Source organism: Nannobrachium achirus (genome assembly GCF_963921795.1).
Source record: "Nannobrachium achirus genome assembly, chromosome: 22".
NCBI lineage: Eukaryota > Metazoa > Chordata > Actinopteri > Myctophiformes > Myctophidae > Nannobrachium > Nannobrachium achirus.
In genome coordinates this window covers 19,097,252-19,120,766 of record NC_137829.1, presented here as the reverse complement: position 1 = coordinate 19,120,766, position 23,515 = coordinate 19,097,252, and the positions used below count along the sequence as shown (strand labels likewise).

Below are 23,515 nucleotides of genomic sequence, written 5' to 3'. Positions count from 1 at the left end.
GGTAAATTAACTGCAAAAGTTAAAATCGTCTCTGTCGGGTGGAAACCTCATATTTATAAAATCTGATGCCTTGGGGACTTCCGGGAAGATGGCGTGAGTAGTAGCAGCCTGAAAGCGAGCTCCCAGAAAGTCGAAAAGAAAACCACACAAACACGCATGTAAGATACAAATTTGTTAAAGAGAAAGTGTGGGGGAGAGACTAGATCGACTCTAGATTCGTCAAAACACGAAGAGCGGTACTTATTATGATACAAAAAGAAGTGAAAATGGCGACGGCGGACCAGATGGTCGAGGTGATCAAAGGCCTGGCCGACATAAAGCAGAATATGGAGGCGTTTAGACAAGAAATAAGACAAGAATTGGCGACGCTGAAGGACGAAATAAGAAAAGAGATTCATGAAGAAATAAAAGCATTAAGACAAGAAGTGGACATGGAGCAGCAGAAGGTGGCGGGAGAGTTGGTGGAACGGAAGGCGGAGACAATGGAGGTACAACGCCGAGTGAAGGAGACAGAGGAGCGGCAAGTAGAGGCGAGTGAGGCGGTGAAATATTTGGAGGACTGTGTGGTGAAGCTGCAGGACAAGGTGTTGGATCTACAGGCGAGGCAAATGCGAAACAACATACGAGTTTTCAATTGTCCAGAAACAGCTGGAGAAGAGACAAACATGGTGGACTTTATGGAACAGTTGTTGAAAGCTGAGCTTGGTCTGCCAGACAGAATGGAGCTGCAGATCACGAGCGCACACCGCACGCCGACCCAGAAACCGAAGGACGCCTCAGCCCCGCCACGCTCAATCGTTATGAACTTTCACAAGTTTGATACAAAGGAGATGGTGCTCCGCAAGGTGTGGGCAAAAGAAATAAAGGTGGCGGGGAAGAGGCTCGGATTTGACCATGAGTATGCACCAGAAGTGGTTAAAATGAGAAAAGATTATGCGCCATCAAAGAGAATCTTAAAACAAGAAAACATAGCCTTCCAGTCGCCATTTACAAAGCTAAGGGTCCATTGGGAGGATGGAATGAAGGTGTACAGGAACGCAACAGAAGCAGCGAGAGACATCCGAGCGAGGGGCTACCGATACAGGGAGAGGACATCGACACGGACGCGAGGTCCAGACTCGACGGCGGTGGAGGCGGAGACGGCGCGGGACGTGGAGACGGCGCAGGACGGCGTGAAAGTGACGGAGCCGGGAGCTGTGAAGACGGCAGAGGCGACGATGGATGAGAGAGACCGACGGAGGAGGGAAGAAGTGGAGAGATGGCAACGTGTGTTGAGGAGAAAGACGGGAGAAAAAGGAGAAATGACGAAGGTGAAAGGCAAGAGATAAGGACAGCCAAAGTAGCTTCACAGTGCTGATGAAGACGGGACGCTATGGAAAGGAAAGTAGTTAACTCGCAGGTTGAAGGACATGGGGGGACGGTGGAGGAAACAGGGATTTAACGCAGAAATATTTCAATTCAAGATGAATCTAACCCTCCTTGATAGACATATGTTGGAATTAATACAAGGGTAACTGCGGGGTGAATAAAGGGGAATCTAGAGTCGTAAGAAAATTATCATTTAGTTACAGGTGGAATCGACGAGGGTAATGCTAGTTAGAGGGTTGGTGGGACTTACGGAGTAGGGTGGCTAGACGCTGGAAGGACCCAAGAGTAGGGGATATTTTCAGGTCTAGAGAGGGGGCCCTATCCAAGATGGGGACAAACCCCTCAGTTTAGTTAGAGAGGGTAGGGGGTAGTCGCTCCTAGGTGGAAGTCCCGAGTGTGTGTGTATGTGTTAGTGTAGTGTAGTGTGTAGTGATTTTTGTTTTTTGTTTTGTTGTATGGCATGACATCTGGATGTGAATATGATGTTGGACAAAGACAGGTAGAATAAAAGATAGGAACTACGTGAAAAATTGATAGTTAAAATTAAGTGAATAACTGATGGTTAATATGACGGGAATTATGTGAATGACTATAATTACATTGAATGCAAATGGACTATAACAGAGAAATGGACTGATGAAAAGGAAGAAACGAGAAAAAAAAAGAGTAAACCCTGTCTGTGAACAGCATGAGGATGATTATTGTGAGGAGGTGATGATGGTCATGTTTGTTTATTTGTTTTGTAAAAATTCAATAAAAATGTTTGTGAAAAAAAAAAAAAAAATCTGATGCCTTTGTGTGTGACGCTGTAGTATGATCAATTAGGGCATAGATTTACGGAAAAACACAAAAAGATTGAAAATGGACAAAAGGTTTCCACCCAACAGCAACAATATAATAAAAGCTTTTCAAACGGCCTCTGTGTTCTGGTTCATCAAGTTGCACCAAGTTCACCCTTGGGACAACATGGGACACCGTGTTCAAGGTGACTATTTCCCTGTCATGCAACAATGAAACCAAAACCGTCCATACCTGTAGTAGACTCAGGTGAGCATTTTGAGAATCCTAACACAAGGTACAAAAAAATGAGTGATGCTGACAAGAGAAATGAGGAAACTATTATGTGGAGCATACGTGGAGCAAGACGGTTTTACAGGCTATCAACATCCATTCCACAGCCTCAGGGTGTTTTCCACATGGCTACCGAACAATCGATGTGTGTCAAGAGACCTGTATAAGTGGCCTGCGAGGAACAATACCCACACACACGTGACGTCATGCACATGAACCTGGGCAGTGGACCAGAAAAGCAAGTGAGAATTTCCTTGTGTGTGATGGATCAATAGTCGAGTACTTTATCATTTCAACCCACCGCCATACCATCTCAATGACATTTTCAGAAGCCACTTTCTCACTCAAACGGCACAGGAAATTATAATGGCAAAGAAGCAAATCCAAATCACTGCTCTCCCAACGCAAAGCCAAATTCACTGGCTCTCCCAGTGAATGTGAGGTTCATGTCAGATAAAACATTCTCTGCCATTTGCCGTACCTGTGTCTGTGCTCGTAGTGGGCCCCCTGCCCATGTATGACCACGGGGCCACCCGCCACGTGCTTCCCGCCCTTGGGGGAGTCGATATGGGGGATGAGCACGTCCTCCAGGCCCAGGTCGAAGCGTTTGTGCTTGGAGCTGTCCGGCAGGAAGAAGAAGGCTCCGAAGCACAGGGTGATGAAGGCACTGAGGATGAGGAGGAGGATGAACTTCTCGGAGAGCCTCAACGTGGCCCTGTGATGCGGGAAAGACGAGGCGCCCGGAGACAGCGTGGGGATCCTGCGGCCCGAGAGCGGCAGCAGGGCCGGTGTCGTCATGGTTCCGACGTTAAAAAGTCAACTCGGGCTTAGGGGTCGAGGGTGAGACTAGGGAGGTGGGAGGGAGGAGGGGAGTGGATCTACAAGCGCCACAGGTCCTCTTGTAGCAGCAACATGCAACGCACCCTCCGGGGGTCACTCCTATTATCTCATCCCGGCAACGACGAGTCCAGAATCAACAAAGACGAGTTGCTGAAGCCCCTCAGTGAAGAAGCGACGGGCTGCCTTGGAACTGGTCATGTTGATACTGAAAGTGAACATATCAGGTGTTGATCATTGACGAAGCATTGAGTTGCACACACATTTACTGAAAAGGACAGCACACATTTGAACCACATAAACCAGGGGTCTTCAACGTTTTGCAGCCCAGCATATTGTATAAAATTATCTTGCATAGATAGTTTCATAGACTTGTTTGACAGCAGTGTCATCAGTGTATGTTGGATTCATGTTAATGTGTATGTTCAGACATTTAACAACTTAAACTGTCAATACTATATATAAACTTGACCTTTGGCTCTGTACTTGGCCTTCTCTTTTTCCCCTCTACACATAAACCTCTTTGCCGAATTTAGACGATCTACAAGCTCACAGTCAGAACACTTCGCTGCACGAGGTGTTGTAAGCTTGTAGTTTGGTCCTCAGGATAGGGATGCTAGGCTTCAAGTGGTAAATGTAAAAAGAAATGTCCTACCCCCTGTTGAAGACCCGGACTTAAACCCTATGTGCTAAGAGTCCCCCAGTGCCCTTCCCCCTGCTTTTTTACCCTCTTTACTAAATCTCTTCACTGAAAAATGTGTCGCACTGAGACACATTGTGAACTTGTAGATCTGCTATTTTATATCTCTCTCTCTCGCTCTCTCTCCCTCTCTTTAGCACAGCTACATCTGCTATTTTTGCCTGCCGAATGTCCACCCCAAGACTGGTCTGCTTACTCTGCTAGGGTTCATGTGGTTTATATCAAACATGAAACCTAGTCAAAACTCAATGATGTGCAAAATGTACACCACAGTAACCTCAACCAGCCCACACCGCACATTGGCTGGTGGTGACCAACAACTACACAAAAGCTATTCTACTCAAATCTAGCTGTCCAGTAAACTGTTCTACTATTATAATTATCTGATTGTTGTTTTGAGATATCAAGCATCACCGAGTTGGCTTAGATGGGATAAAACCTTTGATTGATGTGCACTAATGTAAGGTATTCCGTGATAGCATAACAGAAATACAAGTTTAAAATAAAATGTTATGTCGATGCATTACATTACTGTACATCACAGTGAATTACATGGACCATCTTTCAGAAGGAAACACAGTCATCCATAATAACAACATAAAAACATTGGTTGACAGAATTATTTGTGTACAACAGTATATATGTATAACAGTTCCTAGCCAGCCAACATCACCAAACACAGATAACCACTGATGGATGAGCCCCACAGATGTTGTAGGGCTTGGACATATTTGATATACCCTAAACAAAAGATTATCAACGGATAGAAAGAGAAGAGCAGGGAAATCCACCTACCGAGCAAATCCTGTTATTCAATGCCATCCTTTAGGCTGCATCGGATTGGACTGCAAGACAAATCACACAGCCTTAGTGAAAGCTGCATAGGAGACTCTCTATGCTGAACACACTAGGCATGCACTCACTCACCGTATTGGGTTATTATAATTCATTCTAGCCCGTCTATTAGCATGCTGTTAGTGGCACAGGGTACACAGACAGACATCACCACACAAATATGGGAAGCAAAATAAGGTGCAAAAAAAATCAATGTTTACCCTCAAGAGAAAGAAAATACATCATATGTCTGCGAGTACATTTTGAAAACACATTTGACTATCATGTCAAGCAAACATGCCCTGCTAATATAACATGTCCTGGTAATATTCATAACCAGATTAAAGGTTTATAAGTATTACACATCAATCAACCTAACAGGCCTAGTATTTATTTTGTCTAGTTGCCTGTGTGTGTCGGGTGTTGTGCCAAAAAGAACAGATGTACTAACAAGCTAACAAGGCCCCGCATCGCGACGCGAAAGATTGTTCTTTTTTTTGGCACAAGACATCCTCGCGCGACAGAACGTGTGTCGCTCGATAACAACAAAAAATACGTTATTTCCAACTTTAACAAGAAGGGGGGGGGGGGGGCGCAGCGTTTAGAATATTTCTTGTTGGAGGAAAACAACCTAAACGTCATTATTATCTTTTAGCGACGACAGAAGTGTGACCGTATCGTAGTGTCGGCGACGTCCGCCTGTCTGTCTGTCTCCCACACAGAATGCCAAGTTCACCCTTCACCTCAGGGCTTGACATTAACTTTTTGGGGCATTTCACTTTCATTCACTTGTCCAGGCACAAAAGTCACTGTCACAGAATTTGCCATTTTTTGACTAATAGCCTAGATAAGACCCCCTTCTTCTCCCCCTCCACTAAATAGTATCTTCAGTCCATATTCAGCACTCTGCATACAGCACAACGCTGCTAGGAGCGTCACAGAAAAAGGGAAACCAAGAAGAACCACTTGTCTAAAGGACAAGTACATTTTGAAAGTCCATAAAGATGTATTAGTTGTCCCGGACAACAGAACAAGCCTTAATGTCATGCCCTGCTTAAAGCCAAGTCAAGTGAAACCATGAGCCACTAAAGTCCAACCCGAACAGACAATACATGTTGAATGAACTTGTCCGTAAAGATCTATTACTTGTCCCAAACAACAGGATCAGCCTTAATAATGTCATGCCCTGCAAGGGGCTTGATTGATTTATAGACTTTCTTGTGTGCCGCGATGTGCCACACCAGGTGTCGCACGCCGAAAACGCCAGCGATACAAGCTCACAAAGCGTCGCGACCACGACGCTTTGTGAGCTTGTATCGCTGGCGTTTTCGGCATGCGACACCCGGCGCCGCAGCCACTAAACGCGGCTTCGTTCGCTCGCTCGCTCGCCTGCCTTGCCTTGCGAGACGACGAGCTAAACGTGTTAGCTAGGAGCAGGGCAATGCGAAGGAACGATACTGTAGCAGCGGCTACAGCTACACATCGCTGCTAACGGCCATAAAACTGACAACACAAAGTGACTACGGTGCACAAAAAGGCATTTTAATGAATTCAGACCCTGTACACACTGCCTGACGTGTTTTCGCTGGGCCCCCCCGGGGTGTCGCATTAAATGATGTAGTGTTCGCTCGCTCGCGGTGTGCTATAACAATAATAACGCAGCTACTATAGCAAAGCGGTTAGCTGTAGCTTCTGCTTGTCTGTGGTGGTGGATGGTGGTTGTATACCGATAGAGGCTCTCTCTGCTGCATCACCTCTTCATTTACTCCAACGGACACGATCGATGAATCCAGACACGATCCGAACGAAGCCTCTCCTCCCGCTTATTAATCCGTAGCGTCGGTGGTGAAGACGAGGAAGAAGAAGCAGCCTGAGCAGCGGACGTTGTCGTAGCGAACGTCCTCCTCCTCCTCATGTCTCCACGGACGGGCGGCTACGCTTTCATAACCCAGCAGTGTCCTGGTGGTCTGATCGGTGGTTCCGTGCTGTCCGTTACAACATAGCGGTGTTATTGAGATGTGTGGCCGCCACACTCACACTGCTGCTTGCCTCGCCTGCTGGGGCTGCAACGGCTGTCTGACTGGTTGGCTGCTCCCTCCTCTCTCCTCCTCCTCGACGTTCCAGGCTCAACTACACAGCCTTGGTCATCACGATGACTTTAGGGATGGGCTGAAAATTCCCTGCGGTTGTAGAACCGAAAAGGGGTTCTACACATGGGGATGGAGAAAGGTCCTATTTGTGTGTGTGTGTGTGTGTGTGTGTGTGTGTGTGTGTGTGTGTGTGTGTGTGTGTGTGTGTGTGTGTGTGTGTGGGTCTACATACAATACATGATAATAGGCTATAGAACTTTTTTTTTTTTTTTTTTTTTTTCTGTATAACTGCTTTTTCCCCTTTTGCATTGGTGATATTATTTATATCCTATGCATAGTCCTATGCAAATGCTCTTTACAATAGGCCTATGTCACAAAACAGCCTATAAACACAATGTTTTTTAACAATGTTTTTTAACAATTATTATTATTATACAGCACCAACAACAAACAAGTAAAACGAAACGCCATCAAATTAGGCTATTTATCAAAGCACTTTAGCAGATAAGTGGAGGTGCCAGAAAACCTGTTTCTCTCCACAGCAGGAGTGAGTGGGTGCGTGAGTGACAATTTCAGGACAATGGACAGTTCCTCACGCCTAATAGGCTAATTAATTTTGCCAGTGCAGATACCTGTCAACACTGTCAACTAAAATACAAGAGACCTACAACACCTACACATCTGGAAATGTATATATTTTACTTATATTTATATATATATATATTTGTAAAACATTAAAAAAAAAAAAAAATGTTGGTGGGTCCCTCAATCATATATCCTGACCAAAGATCTGTGAGAGGCTATAACCCTCTGGTCAGATGTTTCACTTCATCATCCTCCTGAACCATTCACCAGAGAAATGTAGAGTAGAATGATATCTCTTAACCCTTGAGAAGCATGTCATGGAATGTTAAGAGAACAGTTACTGATATCGACAAGGAATGTGACACCCTGTTGGTGGAGTGACAACAAAAGGAAAGACTGTAACATTATCATCCCTCCTCTATCTCTCTCACATACAGACACACACCTACACACACACACACAAACGCTCTCACACACACAAACACGCTTGCTCGCACGCACGCACGCACGCACACACACACACACACACACACACACACACGGTTTTCCTCTCAGAGATGGACGCTTTTTGTTGACTAAGGAGGAAGAGGTGATTACGTGGCATTTATATATTTCCTTTTGCGTCATGCCCCAACTTAGTTGTAACCATTGGTATTGTCTTTCCAAAACATTCCACGAGCTTCTATTTGCTTTCCAGTCAATTATGAATAAATGTCACAACTAGAAATCTACCCACCCTACGCAGTACGCATACAGATACTGTATATAATATCCGGTAGAGAGCACAGAAAATCCCCACCCACTCATTTAGAAATAACTAGCTCAGTGGTAGTGTGATTAGAGTGTCCACCCTGAGATTTGGGAGTTCAATCCCCGGCAAGGTCATAAAAGACTATCAAAACTGGTACCCAGTGCCTCCCTGCTTGGCGCTCAGTATCAAGGGTAGATTGTGGTAAGTCCCTCCCTGTGACATACTAGCTTAATGTCCAGGTAGTGGACTTAGTACATCCCGGCTGGTGGATGTACTGTCTTGTACGGCTAGCCAACTCACACTAGATAAACAGGAGAGAACAGGATAGGCTCTTGCCCTATGGGCCTCAAGGCTATACTTACTACTCATTTCAATTGCTCACCCAGCGCAGATGCCCCTAGGGACATCCTCCTTTCACACATTTGTCACAACACTGACTGAGTATACCCGGAAGGAGGGTGTCCCTAGGGCAGGGTTTCCCAAAGTGGATGACGCGGGTGATTGCTGATAATATTTGGAATTCATCAAGATCACTACATCAATATCACTTCACTGTACTTAGTAAAACAGACCTGATTTGCACTGTATTTGATGAATTCTTTTTCCATCTACGGACAACTCTCTTAACCAAAAATAGCCGATCTACAAGCTCACAACGCGCCGGCTATGTTTGGTGAACCTTACCCCCAGAATAGGTGGTTAAATGTCAAGTATATAAAGTTATTTTCAGTCAGTTAAACGGATACTTCTTCAATAGGATGTAAGATTCAAAAACTGTAATTCAGGGGTGCCGTGGATGAAAAAGTTATTTACAGGGGTGCCCTGAGTCAAAAAAAGTTTGAAAATCCCTGCCCTAGGGGCATACATGTGCTGAGTGATAATCAAAAGGAATACAAAAACACCCAGCATAGCCTATCTTAGGGATCTGTCGGGAGAGATGAACTGCCAGGAGTTAGAGGCGTCAGAAACATTAACAGAGGATTTCAGTCATGGCCTTAGTCATGTTTTGGCACCTGTACCCACCTGCCCTGTTCCCTATATACCCAGCATGGACCTATGCATTATGAATGGACACAACACAAAATTAAATCATCTTTTCAAATGCACTCTCCTTTATCAAATGCAGAGACCGCTCTGCTGCCATGCAGGAAGGTCACAATTCATCATATTAGTTCCTTGGCTTATACTCAGAGCACACTCCCATAAGTTTGACCATGACAATGAGCGCTCTGTGCCTGTCGCTTTCAGTACTATAGCCATCCGCTGAAAATGAGACAGGTGTCACTTCGCTTTGCCTGGAGCTTTTTGTCTCTCTGGTGCAGTTCGTCCACCTCTCACCCTGGTCAAGATCACACTCTGGGGCCAAGAATTTGCCTGAAATTGAGGTACTTTCCATCTCTATGTTACACAAAACCATTTTGTCTAGTGAGAACCTGAGTTATTTACCTGATTAGTCTGTAATCAACCATGTGATGATAACATGTAATTGAGTGTCTAAAGGCGACTCGACAACTGTAGGCCTATGTAGTGTTCTATGTTTAGTTGTGTTTGTAGATAAAGTATTGTTGTCTCTTCTCAACTGTCTGGCAGTAGTAATTATTCAGACATGCATGTTGTGTTGACTCTCAAGAGTGCATTCCCACCGCAAGGCCTAAAACCTAATTGAATAGGTTCATCATTAAGACCTCCCACAGGTTCGGTTTGGCTGAGAGCACGGTTATGCACCCGTGCGGACTGTTGGCACCGTTTATGCCATTGTCAGCCAGACAGACTGAAATGCAAATTTTGGAACGGTTATTAACCGTTCGCAGAACCATTCTATGGTGCAGTGGAAAGGACCCTTAAATAAGCATTGACACTGCATATGCTGCCAGAAGCGTTGGCTTTTACGCGGTGCAACTTGGTAGTGGGCCACAAACTTTGGCTGAGCCACAAATTGCTACCTCTTAAGTGCAGGTGACCACGATTTATTCACCCACTTGCCTCCGCTTAGAACTACCAAGTAGGAGCTGTCTAAAGGATTGCAGCGGATCGTGTTTATTATCTTTAAAAAAAGGATAATGGGTAGTTAGGAGTCCATTTCTACCTCATTGTTTAGGCTACTTACTGAAGGCGAACAGGAAAGTTGAGAAGGAGGCAGCATTGTAGAGCCATGGAAGAAGGCTCTAGTCTAGCATGTTTAGACCAGGGCGGGGAAGGAATAGATTAAATGTTGTTCCATTCTTCCCATAAGCCTGATTTATTCTTTATCGTACAACAGTGTCATGTGCCAAAACCAAAACCAATCTAGTTCACAGTTGTGAGGTTGTATATCTGCTATCTTCGGCACGCTAATACATTAATTCCCAACCTTTTCAGGCTGTGACCCCCAAAATAATCATATTTTAACTGGGGACCCCCCACCCAGACAAGCACTAGGAGTTGAGGCATTACATTTTGTATAACACGGTTGTATTGTTAAAATAGCAGATCTTTGTGTTGTGAGCATGTAAATCAGCTATTTTCACAATATCTGTCTCTAATATTTGACAATTTGGCCAATGTTTAATTTGTAATTTTAGAGGTATTAAAAAGTCCTTAAAATTGATACCCTCTATACACTTACACTTTATGTTGGATTGTTTACTGTTGAGTGAGAAAACAATGTTGCACATTAAGTTAATCATCTGGGGACCCCCCAAAATAATTGGGGGGGAGTCACGCAACGGAGTATAAATTAGGCATCACTTTTACCCTATTTTTAAATGAGAACTTTCCACTCTGCGCGCCTCTCTGAGTGTTGAAGGGCATTTCACGTTTTTTAGGGCTGAATTTGAGAAACTGTCTGGCCGGGCCGCCGAGCAGAGCGAGAGCGCTCCTGTGACACGTGATCCATCTCCCATCTATACGGTCCACTCGTAAACCCAGTCCCAACATTTCTGCTGAGTCGGATGAGTCCTGCTACCCTCCGTCTGTCTGTCATCCAGGTCCTTGAACTGCCACCAGCTAAGACCCCCCCCCCCCCCCCCCCCCATACCTGCAGCAGCAACGATGCCACTAGGGATGGGACGATAAGCGATATTATCGTCTGTTGTGATAAAAAACACTCACGATCATCTTATCGCGGAGATTTAATTTATCGCAACATCGTCCTCCGTCATGCACTGGGATCAATTCACCTTTTATTTGCCAAGCTGCATATATGGTACCACTTAAACCCTTAAATTGGTAAAAGGTACTTACAGTAGTTATAATATATGTACTTGATACCGTCTTTCTTTCACTCTCTATCAAATGTCTTTGGCAAAAAATAGCCGATCTAAAAGTAGATCGGCTAATCTTTGGCAAATGTTCCGCCCCAGGATAATGGATTTTTAATTATCATGATAATAATGTAAATCGCGATTTCTTTTGTCACAATCATCGTGATATGACATTTTCATATCGTCCCATCCCTAGGTGCCACCCAGACTGTCTGATTTACACACCCCTCCCTCAGTGAGTGAATCAGTGGCAGCGGTGCGGCGCCGAGCGTACCGTAATCACTGTTAAAAGTGGTGAGTCACTCTCAATGGCCCCGTGAAGGCCAGTGGTTGAGGGCCACAGACAGTAGAGTAAGGTGGGGTAAAAGGCCCCCCCTAAGGATAATGTCTATTTTATGACCAATTAAAATACATTTTGATATTAATTCAGTATGTACATGTTAACAATGCTTTACCCAATACACCTATATGGGCACCATGTTGAAAAATTAGATACATTTGATTTTATAGTACAAAAAGAAAAACATGTAAAAAGGGCCTATTGCCCCACTACTGGGGTAATAGGCCCCCCTCTATGGGGTAATAGGCCCCCTTCTATGTCCTGGAGCAGAATAAGTGCTACAATCATGAAAATTGTCATGAGCATTTTCCATGGGTCCCTTGACAAGATAATTGTCAGAGGAATTTGAATTTTCAAGATGGTGGCCATTTTTCAAGATGGCTGACACCTTAGTGGAGCAGTTATGTGATATAATAGTTTATTTGGTGATATAAGTATGAAAATTGGAATGAGCAGTCTCTGTGGGTCACTTGACAATTAGCCACCCACAGCTACTTGAAATTTCAAGATGGCGGACATTTTTCAAGATGGCGGACACCTTGTGGAGCAGTTAAGTGATATAATGGTTTATTTGGTGCTCCACTAAGGTGGTGGCCATCTTGAAAAATGGCTGCCATATTGAAATTTCAAGTAACTGTGGGTGGCTAATTGCCAAGTAAGTCTGGGTTTCCGAGGCTAATTGCCAAGTGACCCACAGAGACTACTCATGCCAATTTTCAGGCTTTTATCACCAAAATACCCAGGGGGCAAAGGAAGGTGTGCTGCATTTGCCCCGACATAAAAAGTTGTCCACCAGAAATATTATCTATGACCCAGTAGGATCACAACCTATATGGACAACCCGGTCAATTTGTACAACAAAGTCCAATATGGCCGCCTCAATATTAGCCCCTATTAGTTTTAATGGGGGGTGAATAGGGCAACATTTTAAACTGAGGGATATTTCCACGAAACTTCACAGGTTGATCAATGGTATACATATGAAAATTTTTTGTATGGCAAGTTTCCATGAAATCCAATATGGCCGCCACAATATGGCCGCCATAATGTAAGGACCCAGAAAATAGGTTTTGCCTCTAACTTCTGAACCAGATGAGCTAGAAACGCAAACTTGGTGTCTATTTCATGGTGTCTGACCATGGGAGACTCAATGGAATAGCTAATTTTATTATTGGGTGTGTCTGGACCTTTATTGTGCATATTTGCAAGATGGTGGATTCCCAAAATAGAGCTTTAACATAATTTCTACCATGATTGTTGACTGCTTTTGCAAATACAAGCAATATGAATCCATTTGCTAAGATTTATGGCACAGAAGGGACTTATACCTGTATTATTCTTGAGTTTGCATGTTGTCAAAATGGCTGTAAACGAGATATTATATTTCCTGTCCGATTCTACTGTATGTAGTTGTAGCAATGACTTCAGATAAAATCAGAGACCAAAACAATGTATCTTAGAAATTATTTTTTAATAATAATAAAAAAAAGAGATTATCTCAATGAAATGAATGCAACTGCCTTTTTGGGTCTTTCACACATAGACATGCACATGCTTTCCAACAACTTCAGCTTCAGGGAAATTATAATGAACACATGATTAAAACAGGCTGCATTATAATGCAAATAATTGCTAGTCACTATCACTGTCATGTGTACCTATCCTGCTGCATCTTGTCTCCAGTCCTTGGCAACGACACCCCAAGTAGCATGCAATTCCCTTCTTCGCACATGAAGTTCAATCACCCGAGAGAGACTTGGAGTAGAACCGCTGCTCCTTCACTTGGAAAGGAGTCAGCTTAGGTGGTTCGGGCATCTAGTACGGATGCCCCCCGAGCGCCTTCCTAGGAAGGTCCTCGATGCACGTCCCACTGGGAGGAGACCCCGTGGCAGACCTAAAACCAGATGGAAGGATTATATATCCAGACTGGCCTGGGAACGCCTCGGTATACTCCCAGAGGGAGTGGAGGAAGTTGCGCAGGATAAGGAAATCTGGAAGTCTCAGTTGGAACTGTTACCCCCGCGACCCGATTCCGGATAAGCGGTTGAAGATGGATGGATGGATGGATGGCACATGAACAGTTTTTCTGGCAGCCTTTGATACAGCTACATGATATTGCCTTGTCCATTGATATAGGCCAGGCTGGCTCTGTAGATGTACAGGGGACTGCCTTCCCATCACTGAGAGACCATCCATATTCAGTGAAGCAAGGGATGTCTGGCTTCGCGATGTGTGCAGTTTTATCTATTATGGCTGCAAGAGCAGCTCTTTTCAGGTGCAGGCCAAAGGCATTTTCTGTAGGTGGCAGCAGCTTCAACAGGGTTGATCGGTTATTTAGGAACTTGTACACTCTCAGCTTTGCCAGGTCAAAGTCCTCCGAATGGTCAGCTTTTGATGCATATACAGCTATTGTGAGGTCTCTAGCCTGATTCTTGACATCCTCTGAGAGGGAATAAGAGGAATTTTCACCAAACTCCTGAAGTGCAGGGAGATCTAGGCCCATGCTGGTCTTGAACCATGCCTTCTTTCCAGTGAAAAAGGGATAGCTGGTGGTATCTCTGCCACTCAGGCTGTGAATAAAGGGCAGGGCACGACACTGTGCGAGTCCAAGGGCTGAGACCATGTGATGGATAGGAAGATATGCATCCTGCTCTGTTCTCACCCACAGCTCTGGAAGGTCTAGGAGGTGGGTGGCAGCATGATATAGATGCCTATATCGTGCTGCCGCCATGGGAAGGCAGTCCCCTGTCCATCTACAGAGCCAGCCTGGCCTATATCAATGGACAAGGCAAGATCATGTAGCTGTATCAAAGGCTGCCAGAAAAACTGTTCATGTGCGAAGAAGGGAATTGCATGCTACTTGGGGTGTCGTTGCCAAGGACTGGAGACAAGATGCAGCAGGATAGGTACACATGACAGTGATAGTGACTAGCAATTATTTGCATTATAATGCAGCCTGTTTTAATCATGTGTTCATTATAATTTCCCTGAAGCTGAAGTTGTTGGAAAGCATGTGCATGTCTATGTGTGAAAGACCCAAAAATGCAGTTGCATTCATTTCATTGAGATAATCTCTCTCTTTTTTTACATTTTTTTTAATAAAAAAATAATTTCTAAGATACATTGTTTTGGTCTCTGATTTTATCTGAAGTCATTGCTACAAATACATACAGTAGAATCGGACAGGAAATATAATATCTCGTTTACAGCCATTTTGACAACATGCAAACTCAAGAATAATACAGGTATAAGTCCCTTCTGTGCCATAAATCTTAGCAAATGGATTCATATTGCTTGTATTTGCAAAAGCAGTCAACAATCATGGTAGAAATTATGTTAAAGCTCTATTTTGGGAATCCACCATCTTGCAAATATGCACAATAAAGGTCCAGACACACCCAATAATAAAATTAGCTATTCCATTGAGTCTCCCATGGTCAGACACCATGAAATAGACACCAAGTTTGCGTTTCTAGCTCAACTGGTTCAGAAGTTAGAGGCAAAACCTATTTTCTGGGTCCTTACATTATGGCGGCCATATTGTGGCGGCCATATTGGATTTCATGGAAACTTGCAATACAAAAAATGTTCATATGTATACCATTGATCAACCTGTGAAGTTTCGTGGAAATATCCCTCAGTTTAAAATGTTGCCCTATTCACCCCCCATTAAAACTAATAGGGGCTAATATTGAGGCGGCCATATTGGACTTTGTTGTACAAATTGACCGGGTTGTCCATATAGGTTGTGATCCTACTGGGTCATAGATAATATTTCTGGTGGACAACTTTTTATGTCGGGGCAAATGCAGGTTTCCCAAAAAAAGGCTGGTTTGCCCCCTGGGTAAAATAACCCTTTATATCACATAACTGCTCCAATTAGGTGTCAGCCATCTTGAAAAATGTCTGTCATCTTGAAAGTGTCCATTTCAAAGTGACCCATGGAAACTGCTAATGCCAATTTTCACGTTTGTATCATTAACTGAACGATTCTGCCAAAAATAAGCAGTTATTCTCTCCATGGGGCAAAAAGCCTCCGGGGGCTTCTTACCCCACACGAGGGGGGGGCCTATTACCCCAACGCTGTCATTGCAAAGAGTGTCATCTTAAATCTTAAACCTTTTTTATTTTTTATTTTTTTTAAGTTGATAATTTATCATAAGGCCTTCCTAATGATATACAAAAAATAAGTGAAGAGGTTCAACTTATTTACACCGAGTTTGGAACATTTTCACAGTGACAAAGAATTAGATCAGTTTATCTTAAATGTGTTTGATTGAGAAAGTTATGACCTGGATTAAGGTGAGACAATGAAATGTTGTATCCATGAAGAGCTAAGGATGCCAGGAATGTGCTGAAATCAAAATTTTTGCCACCTTGTAGTTCTGTAGTCAAATACAGCTGGGGGGCTTATTACCCCAGGGGGGCCTTTTCCCCCACTCTACCCTACCTGATGGATTAAAAGCCAAATAAAATCTCACGACTGAAAAATGTTTTTGTGACCAAGACTAAGTAGGTACTGGTGTGTGATTTGTGAAATGGTGTGTGTCATCAGTTATTACCTTTATCTGCTTGACCCAGTACATACTGTACATGTGGTGAATCATATCTGCATAAGCATAATACGCTTGATACGATGACCATCAACTACTTCATCAGATAGACTGACGTCTGTGCACAATGATATGAGATGTGTTCCTATTCAATCTGTCCTTGTCTCATAATATCTTCTGGTCACGTCATGTGTCCAATACTATATATATTCTCTCTCAAATGCTTAAATCTTAAAATAATCAAAAATAACTAACTGCTAATAATAATAATCAAATGTATAAGGTTTCAAAGCATCACAGACATGCTTCCATAGAAGACATAGAGTATGGCCTTTTTTTTATATAGTTGTGTGTGCCTGTGTGTATGTTTGTGTGTGGACACATATCCGTGCTGTATACTGTATGTGGAAGCATGTGTTGTTGTATCTATAAGGGCCAAAAGAGACAAACAGATACAAAAGTGCTGAGCAAACAGTAACAGGAGTTGACAATTGAAGCGTGTGTGTGTGTGTGTGTGTGTGTGTGTGTGTGTGTGTGTGTGTGTGTGGTGTGCGTGTGTGTATTACAATAGCTGTGAAGAACAAATGTCCCCAAGTGTAGTCCAATTTGAGAACAGCTTTCCATGGTTGTTTTATGGTTAAAGACAATGTGTGGAGTAAAGCCGGGTTAGACATTTATAGGTCAGCTTTAGGGGTTGGGGATATAAAGTTTTCCCTATTTTATACTTAGTTGTTCTTGTGTTACCATGTCACACACCCAAAAATAGTTGACAACAACACGCCACAGCGATATGCGCTGTGAGCTTGTAGATCCCAATGCCGTCCTAAAATGTTGATGTTCTCACAAGTGTAGTAGCACAAACATCACGTTTGTATTTCCATATGTGTGAGGACAAACATGCACGGTTGATGTGTGCGTGCGTGCGTGCGTGCGTGCGTGCGTGCGTGCGTGCGTGCGTCGTGTATGTCATTACCATATAAATGGGGGTGGTTCATTGTACCTGGGAGGGATTCATCACACATTTTCATGGCCATGCAAGACTGACTCTACAAAGACAAAGCTGTCATTCGCAATATAGTATTTATATGCATGCAGGGGGTGCTAACTGTGAGGCTTTGTAAGACAAGACCTCATACACATTTTCTGTGAAAGAAGATGCCATATACAGCTTGGTAAACATGATGAAACCATATCTGTTTTATCTTTGCACGAAAGGAGGAATGGGTGAGTTCTGGCAGTAAAGGCTCCACTATGTATCTTTTGTTTTTGTGTGAGTAAAATGTTATTGAATTTTTGACCAATCTGTAAATGCCTGGTATATAGTGCATTTACAGTATATAGCGCCTTTATCCAAGGTGCTTTACAGAGATTGTGCATTACATTCACACAAACATTCATACACCGATGGCGGAGGAAACCATGCAAGGCACCATCCTGCTCATCGGGAGCAACTATAGGGGTTCAGACAGAGTCTTTCTCAAGGACTCTTCGTCACTAACTCTGGGAACCCAGGATCGAACTGGGAACCCTTCAGGAACCCTCCGTGTTCTAATGACGGCCACTGCCACCCCCAGGGGTGTATAGTATACTAGTGCAATTTAACTAACTGCTGCGGTTACGTTTGGTCTCCCTGCTTTTCTATGTGGTAGGAGCACTACTGGATCACAAGTGGTAATGACGGAAGCATATCATTCAATTTTTGTTTTAATACAAAAAAAGTATAATAATAATAATAATAGCTCAGTAATATATACTGTAAGTAGCCTACAAAAAATGCTTTACATAAAAGAAAAGGAAACAACTTTATTAAGGAAAAAAGTGATGCTGATAAAAGGCAACACCAGTGGGTCTCAAAGTGTGGTCCTGGGACCCTCATGGTTTCTTGAGAGGGCTCCAAATGGCCCCTTACAGGTGTGTGCTACTCTTGAGTGTGTACGAATGGAACCATATGGGTTAGGGGGAGCATCTTAACTCGACCTCAGCTGGGAAAGGATATCCTTATTGTGTCACTTGTGCAGGCATCCGGGTTTCGAATCTCGGGTATAGGACGTGATGGAAGTTACAGTAGTGTAGCTTTAAAAGCCCAGTGAATAATGTGCAGAAGCATAGCTTTACCGTCAGTGACACCAGTGACTGACTAGTGTGTGCACCACTTAGGCAAGGTCAGCCCAGAGCCTATCATGCAGGAGTGTGAATGAGTGGGGCGGAGGTGTGTGTTTGTGCGTGCGTGCGTGCGTGCGTGCGTGCGTGCGTGCGTGGGGTGGATTTTGTATGTATGTTTGACGTGTGTAAACTGTGTATGTGTCTGTTGTATGAGTGCGTGAGATAGTGGCATGTGTGCGTGAGTGCATGTGGGTGCGGTGAAATTGTGGTAGACAGTGGCGTGTGTACGTGTGTGTTGTGTGTGTGTGTGTGTGTGTGTGTGTGTGTGTGTGTGTGTGTGTGTGTGTGTGACTCAACCAGACTCAATCTCTCCCTGTGGTACCCTAACACATCTCCTCCTCATTGCCTGCACCACAACAACATTCCAACCATAGAATCACTGTCACATATTCTAAATGGCTGCCATGTATACAAGGGAATGTATATTTCCAGGCACGATAGAATTGTTGACCTACTGGTTAAGAACATGCTTTCATACATCCCACTGTCCTCCGTTAAAGTTTATACCCACACAAGGGTTTCACCTACTGTAACATGTTCATGTTGTGCAATAACAAAGTTGACACTTTCTCAAATGTGACAGCCAATACACCAGATGTTATTGTTGTTGAAGAAGAGAGCAGAGAAGTCACCATCTTAGAAGTAGGCTGTACGTTTGACTATAGTCTGGAAGAGGCATTCCTTGCTAAGGTTCTAAAATACCAACTTCTCAAAAATGTGATTGAACAAGCAGTACGACACACACTTCATATATGTGACATTCCAGTTAATGGCCCACCCCCAATGCTGCTTCCCACTGCGCTCACAGCCCTGATCATCAACGGCTAGCTGCACTGAACAAACTGCACCCTCTCTGCGAGCAAGGCTAGAGAGCAAATCTAGTTGATGATGAACACAGCCACCATAAAATAACAATATAATCATATGTTTGTTTACCCCTATCGACTCTGTCGGGTGGAAACCTCATATGTCCAACAAATTCAAAAACAGCAAAAGCAGAAGATCTGCCAGATCAAAACGTGTCGTGTTTTGAGTTTGCGGATCTGCTACTTATGATACTTTTTGTGTAACGCTAGCTGTAGTATTAACAAGTAGGGCGTTAATTTACAAGAAAACACACAAAGTTTGGATATTGAGATAAGAGGTTTCTGCCTGACATGCAGCAACGATAGTGTTTTTCCAAAAAACAGTGTTCCCCCCTTTCCAAAATGTTACAAGGAATTGTTATGCACATCCACCTTGCTCGCTGGTACCGTGATTAAACGTGAATCAAATGATGTTCAATGCATGAGAAACTAGAAGCAGTGCTCTTCCGAGCACAGGTCTCCACCAGGCCGTGCGTCCTGGTGGTGCTACTGTATAATAGGCCAATGTAAAAAGGGTGGCATATGTTATTCACCTTAGATCTTTCATGGCAATCTGATGCTGCATGCATGATTTGAAGCATTGTGTTCCAAAAATGAGTTTTGCTAAAGTCTACCTGCTGGTGGCGCTATAACAGGCCAATGTGAAAAAGGTAGCATTTGTTCCTTGACCTAGTGGGAATATGTGTGGCAAATTTCACGGTAATCGCAAGCTGCGTTGATGATTTGAGGCATTTTGTTCAAAAACGGAGCAATCCTGCAAGCTTTGGAAGCCAATATTAGCCAATCAGGATGGAATATGAAATACAGACGGATCGGACTTGATCACATGACTATAGAGATACTGTGTACCGATTTGCGTGATTTTTGCATAAAATCTCAAGGAGTAATATCCAAAAATGTGTTTTACATAAGTCGGCCCAAAGGTGGCGGCGCTATAAAAGGCTGATGTGAAAAATGCAGGGTAAAGGTTTATCCTTAGCCTCTAGGGAGTGCGCTTACAAAGTTTGAAACTGATCGGTGGAGTTATAGGTAAAACCACAAATCGGCCTGTTATAGCGCCACCATGAGGCTGATTAAAAAAGATTTAAGTGGTATTTCTTCCTCGGCCTAGTGGGAACGTGTGTGCGCGATTTCATGATAATTGCACTTTGCGTTTGTGATTTGAGGCATTTTGTCCAAAACGGCTCAATCCTACAAACTTTGGAAGCCAATCTTAGCCAATCAGGATGGAATATGCAAAATCGGACAGATCCGTGTCGATCACATGACTGTTGAGATACTGCCTACCAATTTGTAGGATTTTTGGACAAAATCTGTAAGAGTAGTGCACAGAAATGTGTTTTGCGAACATCGGCCACTAGGTGGCGCTAGAAAAGGCCCATTTGAAAAACTTAGGGCAGAGGTTCTAGATTGGCATCCAGGGAATGTGTGTGCTCACTTTGGCAGCGACCGGGCCAACGGCGACTGAGATTAGCTGCACACAAACTGCGAGGACGCACGGACGGACGCACGGACACACGGACGGACGGACGGACGGACACACGGACGGACGGAGGGGAAAACATACTCTCCCCCATGCCTTCGGCTGGTGGAGACAATCATAGGTTTACATTGCCAAAGCAGAAGTGTACACAGTACAATACAACACAATCAGAACAAAATATGTGAAAGGAGTGTAACAGTTTCCATGTATCGAGGTTACATGCAGGCAAGGCAGGGGTATATAAAGGTTAATAGTCTTTAAGGTGGTTGGGTTCCATTTGATATCCTATACACACAGCAGCTCACGAATCTTGCTGCTGTGTTTGCACATTGTTTTACTTCACCCAGAAGATATGGGAGTTTTTTTTTTATCATTGGTCATGTTTTCAAACTCTCCTTGGGTGGTTATGATCTGTGAGAAGTATGTCTTGGTACAGTGGACAGGCGGTTAGGAAGTGTACACACACTTGTAGATCTATACAGTATTGGACACATGACATGACCAGAAGGTATGAGACAGGGACAGTTTGAATAGGAATAGAACATGCATGTCATATCATTGTGCTTGTGCTTACGCAGATGAGTAATTCACCACATGTATGTACTGGGTCAAGCAGATAAAAGATAAGGTGATAATTCATGACAGCAGCTGCTGCTCCTTTTTCGGAATAGCAGCTGCCTAGGCGGACTTCCTTTTATTTTCACTTATTTCCCCATGGTTCATATATTGGTTCATAGGTTCGGTTATTACAGTTATTACACTGGCCCGGGGCGCAGTCCAAAGGAAAAAGAAAACATAGGACAAGACGAGGACTAGACTAGGACAACAAGAACTCACACTGTCAGACAGTCACAACAGGAGGGAGTAGAGGCTAAACACACACAAACCCACAAAACAACAAGTGAACCTAATGAGTCCTCTACAGTGAATAGGTGGGTCTTAATCCATTATCGTGGTATGGCCTTGATTACTCCTAGAATTAGTCATGTACTGTATGTTGGTATTTATTGGGGACAGTAAGGATCACAAAAACACCTTCAGTAAAGAAAAAACACTTGGCACAGTATCCTCTACAACGCAGAAACAAATGCACACAATCACAGTGTCATTGCATTATCCGGCACTGAGCATAAACAAGTCCACACATCACAGTACCTCAGCAGAACACACCGATATCAATACACACACTGTTAAGAAGATTCCCCAAATACTATATGTTCAGTTACTTTTTCTGTTTTACCTCTAAGTAGAGTGTGCCTTTAATGTCTTAACTGACTGATTAGTGTTCCTTTGATGTGAGGTCACAGTGTTCCTTTGATTATGGTCACACCTGCTGTTAATTGATTACCTAGTTTTTCCACCTGTTGTAGCAAATGTTTGGCAGTGTCATTCATTCAGTTTCCTGCACAGAGAGCAGCAGCAGCCTTTGAGCATTTTGAGCTGCAGCTACACATTATTTATTTTTCCAGTGTGTGCGTCCTTTGGAAGTAAGTTGTTTGTTTCTTTTCACATACATATGTAAGACGTACACTCTGTTTAATGTTTAGGTGGAATATTATATTTGATGATTTCACTGATATTTGAGTTTGAGATATACTGTATTTAGTAGTTGAGTGAGTGTTATTGTGGGCTCGCCTATAAAGGCGAGCACACTTTAGATGTTGTCATTATTTATCTATCAGTCATATCATGCATACTGTAGACGGGAACTTCGGTTCCTTTCTACTCCTACATACTTAGTGAGAAAATGAAAATAAAAACATCAATGTGTTCAGCTTACAGTGGCGAAGTGTGCTATTATTTTATACAGCAATCGGCCAAATGGTGGCGCTGTAGGAAGCCTTCGAAAGTGCGAACTTTGAACAGGGATAGCTCATGCTGTGTTTTAGGTACAGCCATGAAACCTGTATACATGTATGCGTCTCCTCATGCCGAACAACTTTTACCCTCTAACTTTTGACCTCTGACCTTTAGGTCTCCCACAATTCGGAATAATATGAAAAACAGTAAAAATCTATCTCCTCCTGGGTTTTTTTCGTTACGCGCACAAAACTTTTTTCACATGAACTTTGGACCAATACGGTCAGATTTATCTCGGCGGATTTCTTTTAAAGTGAAATATAATTTTTTAATAATTCAATCAATATTGCGGTTTTATGGAAATTATTCTTCGGCCTCTAAATCATACATGCAAAGTTACACGTTCATGGCATTTGGCAAAGATGTGGAGGGTTAGTCAAAGTATCACCGAAACCAATTTTATTCCAATCGGCCAAAGGGGGGCGCTATACGAAGCGTTTGAAAATTCAAACTTCAAACGGGCATAAGTCATGACTCGTTTTGTTTGAAGACATGCAACTTGTTACACGCGTGCTTTGACTCAAGCGGAAGACATCTGTGTCGTTGTTAAGTAAGCTCCGCCCTTAAATTTTCCGCCATTTTGAGCAGTTTGTAAAACTGCTCAAAATGGAATTTTCGCTCCACCTGCACAAAACTTTTTTTACGTGAACTTTGGACCAATCTCTAAAGATCTGTCAGATCGGATTTCTTTAAAATTGAAACATGCTTTTTTAATAAATTCAATGAATATTGCAGTTTTATGCAAATTATTCTTCTGCCTCTAAATCATACA

At 43.3% G+C, this 23,515-nt stretch overlaps 1 protein-coding gene across 3 annotated transcripts in view; it reads right to left on the bottom strand.

Annotated features, from left to right (window-relative positions):
• The window catches only part of man1a2 (mannosidase, alpha, class 1A, member 2), a 182,507-nt gene extending 175,892 nt beyond the window's left edge, over positions 1 to 6,615 (bottom strand). For 2 of the 3 annotated variants that reach the window (XM_080753188.1, XM_080753190.1), the window contains exons 1-3: positions 6,538 to 6,570; positions 4,772 to 4,821; positions 2,921 to 3,484 (exon numbers count right to left, since the gene is read on the bottom strand). In XM_080753188.1, the coding sequence (XP_080609314.1) occupies positions 2,921 to 3,237 (317 nt within the window). In that variant the 5' untranslated portion in view covers positions 3,238 to 3,484; positions 4,772 to 4,821; positions 6,538 to 6,570. Of the gene's footprint in view, positions 1 to 2,920; positions 3,485 to 4,771; positions 4,822 to 6,537 lie in introns of all 3 variants that reach the window. The other variant, XM_080753189.1, reaches the window with a different exon arrangement.
• Between the last annotated feature and the right edge of the window lie 16,900 nt (positions 6,616 to 23,515).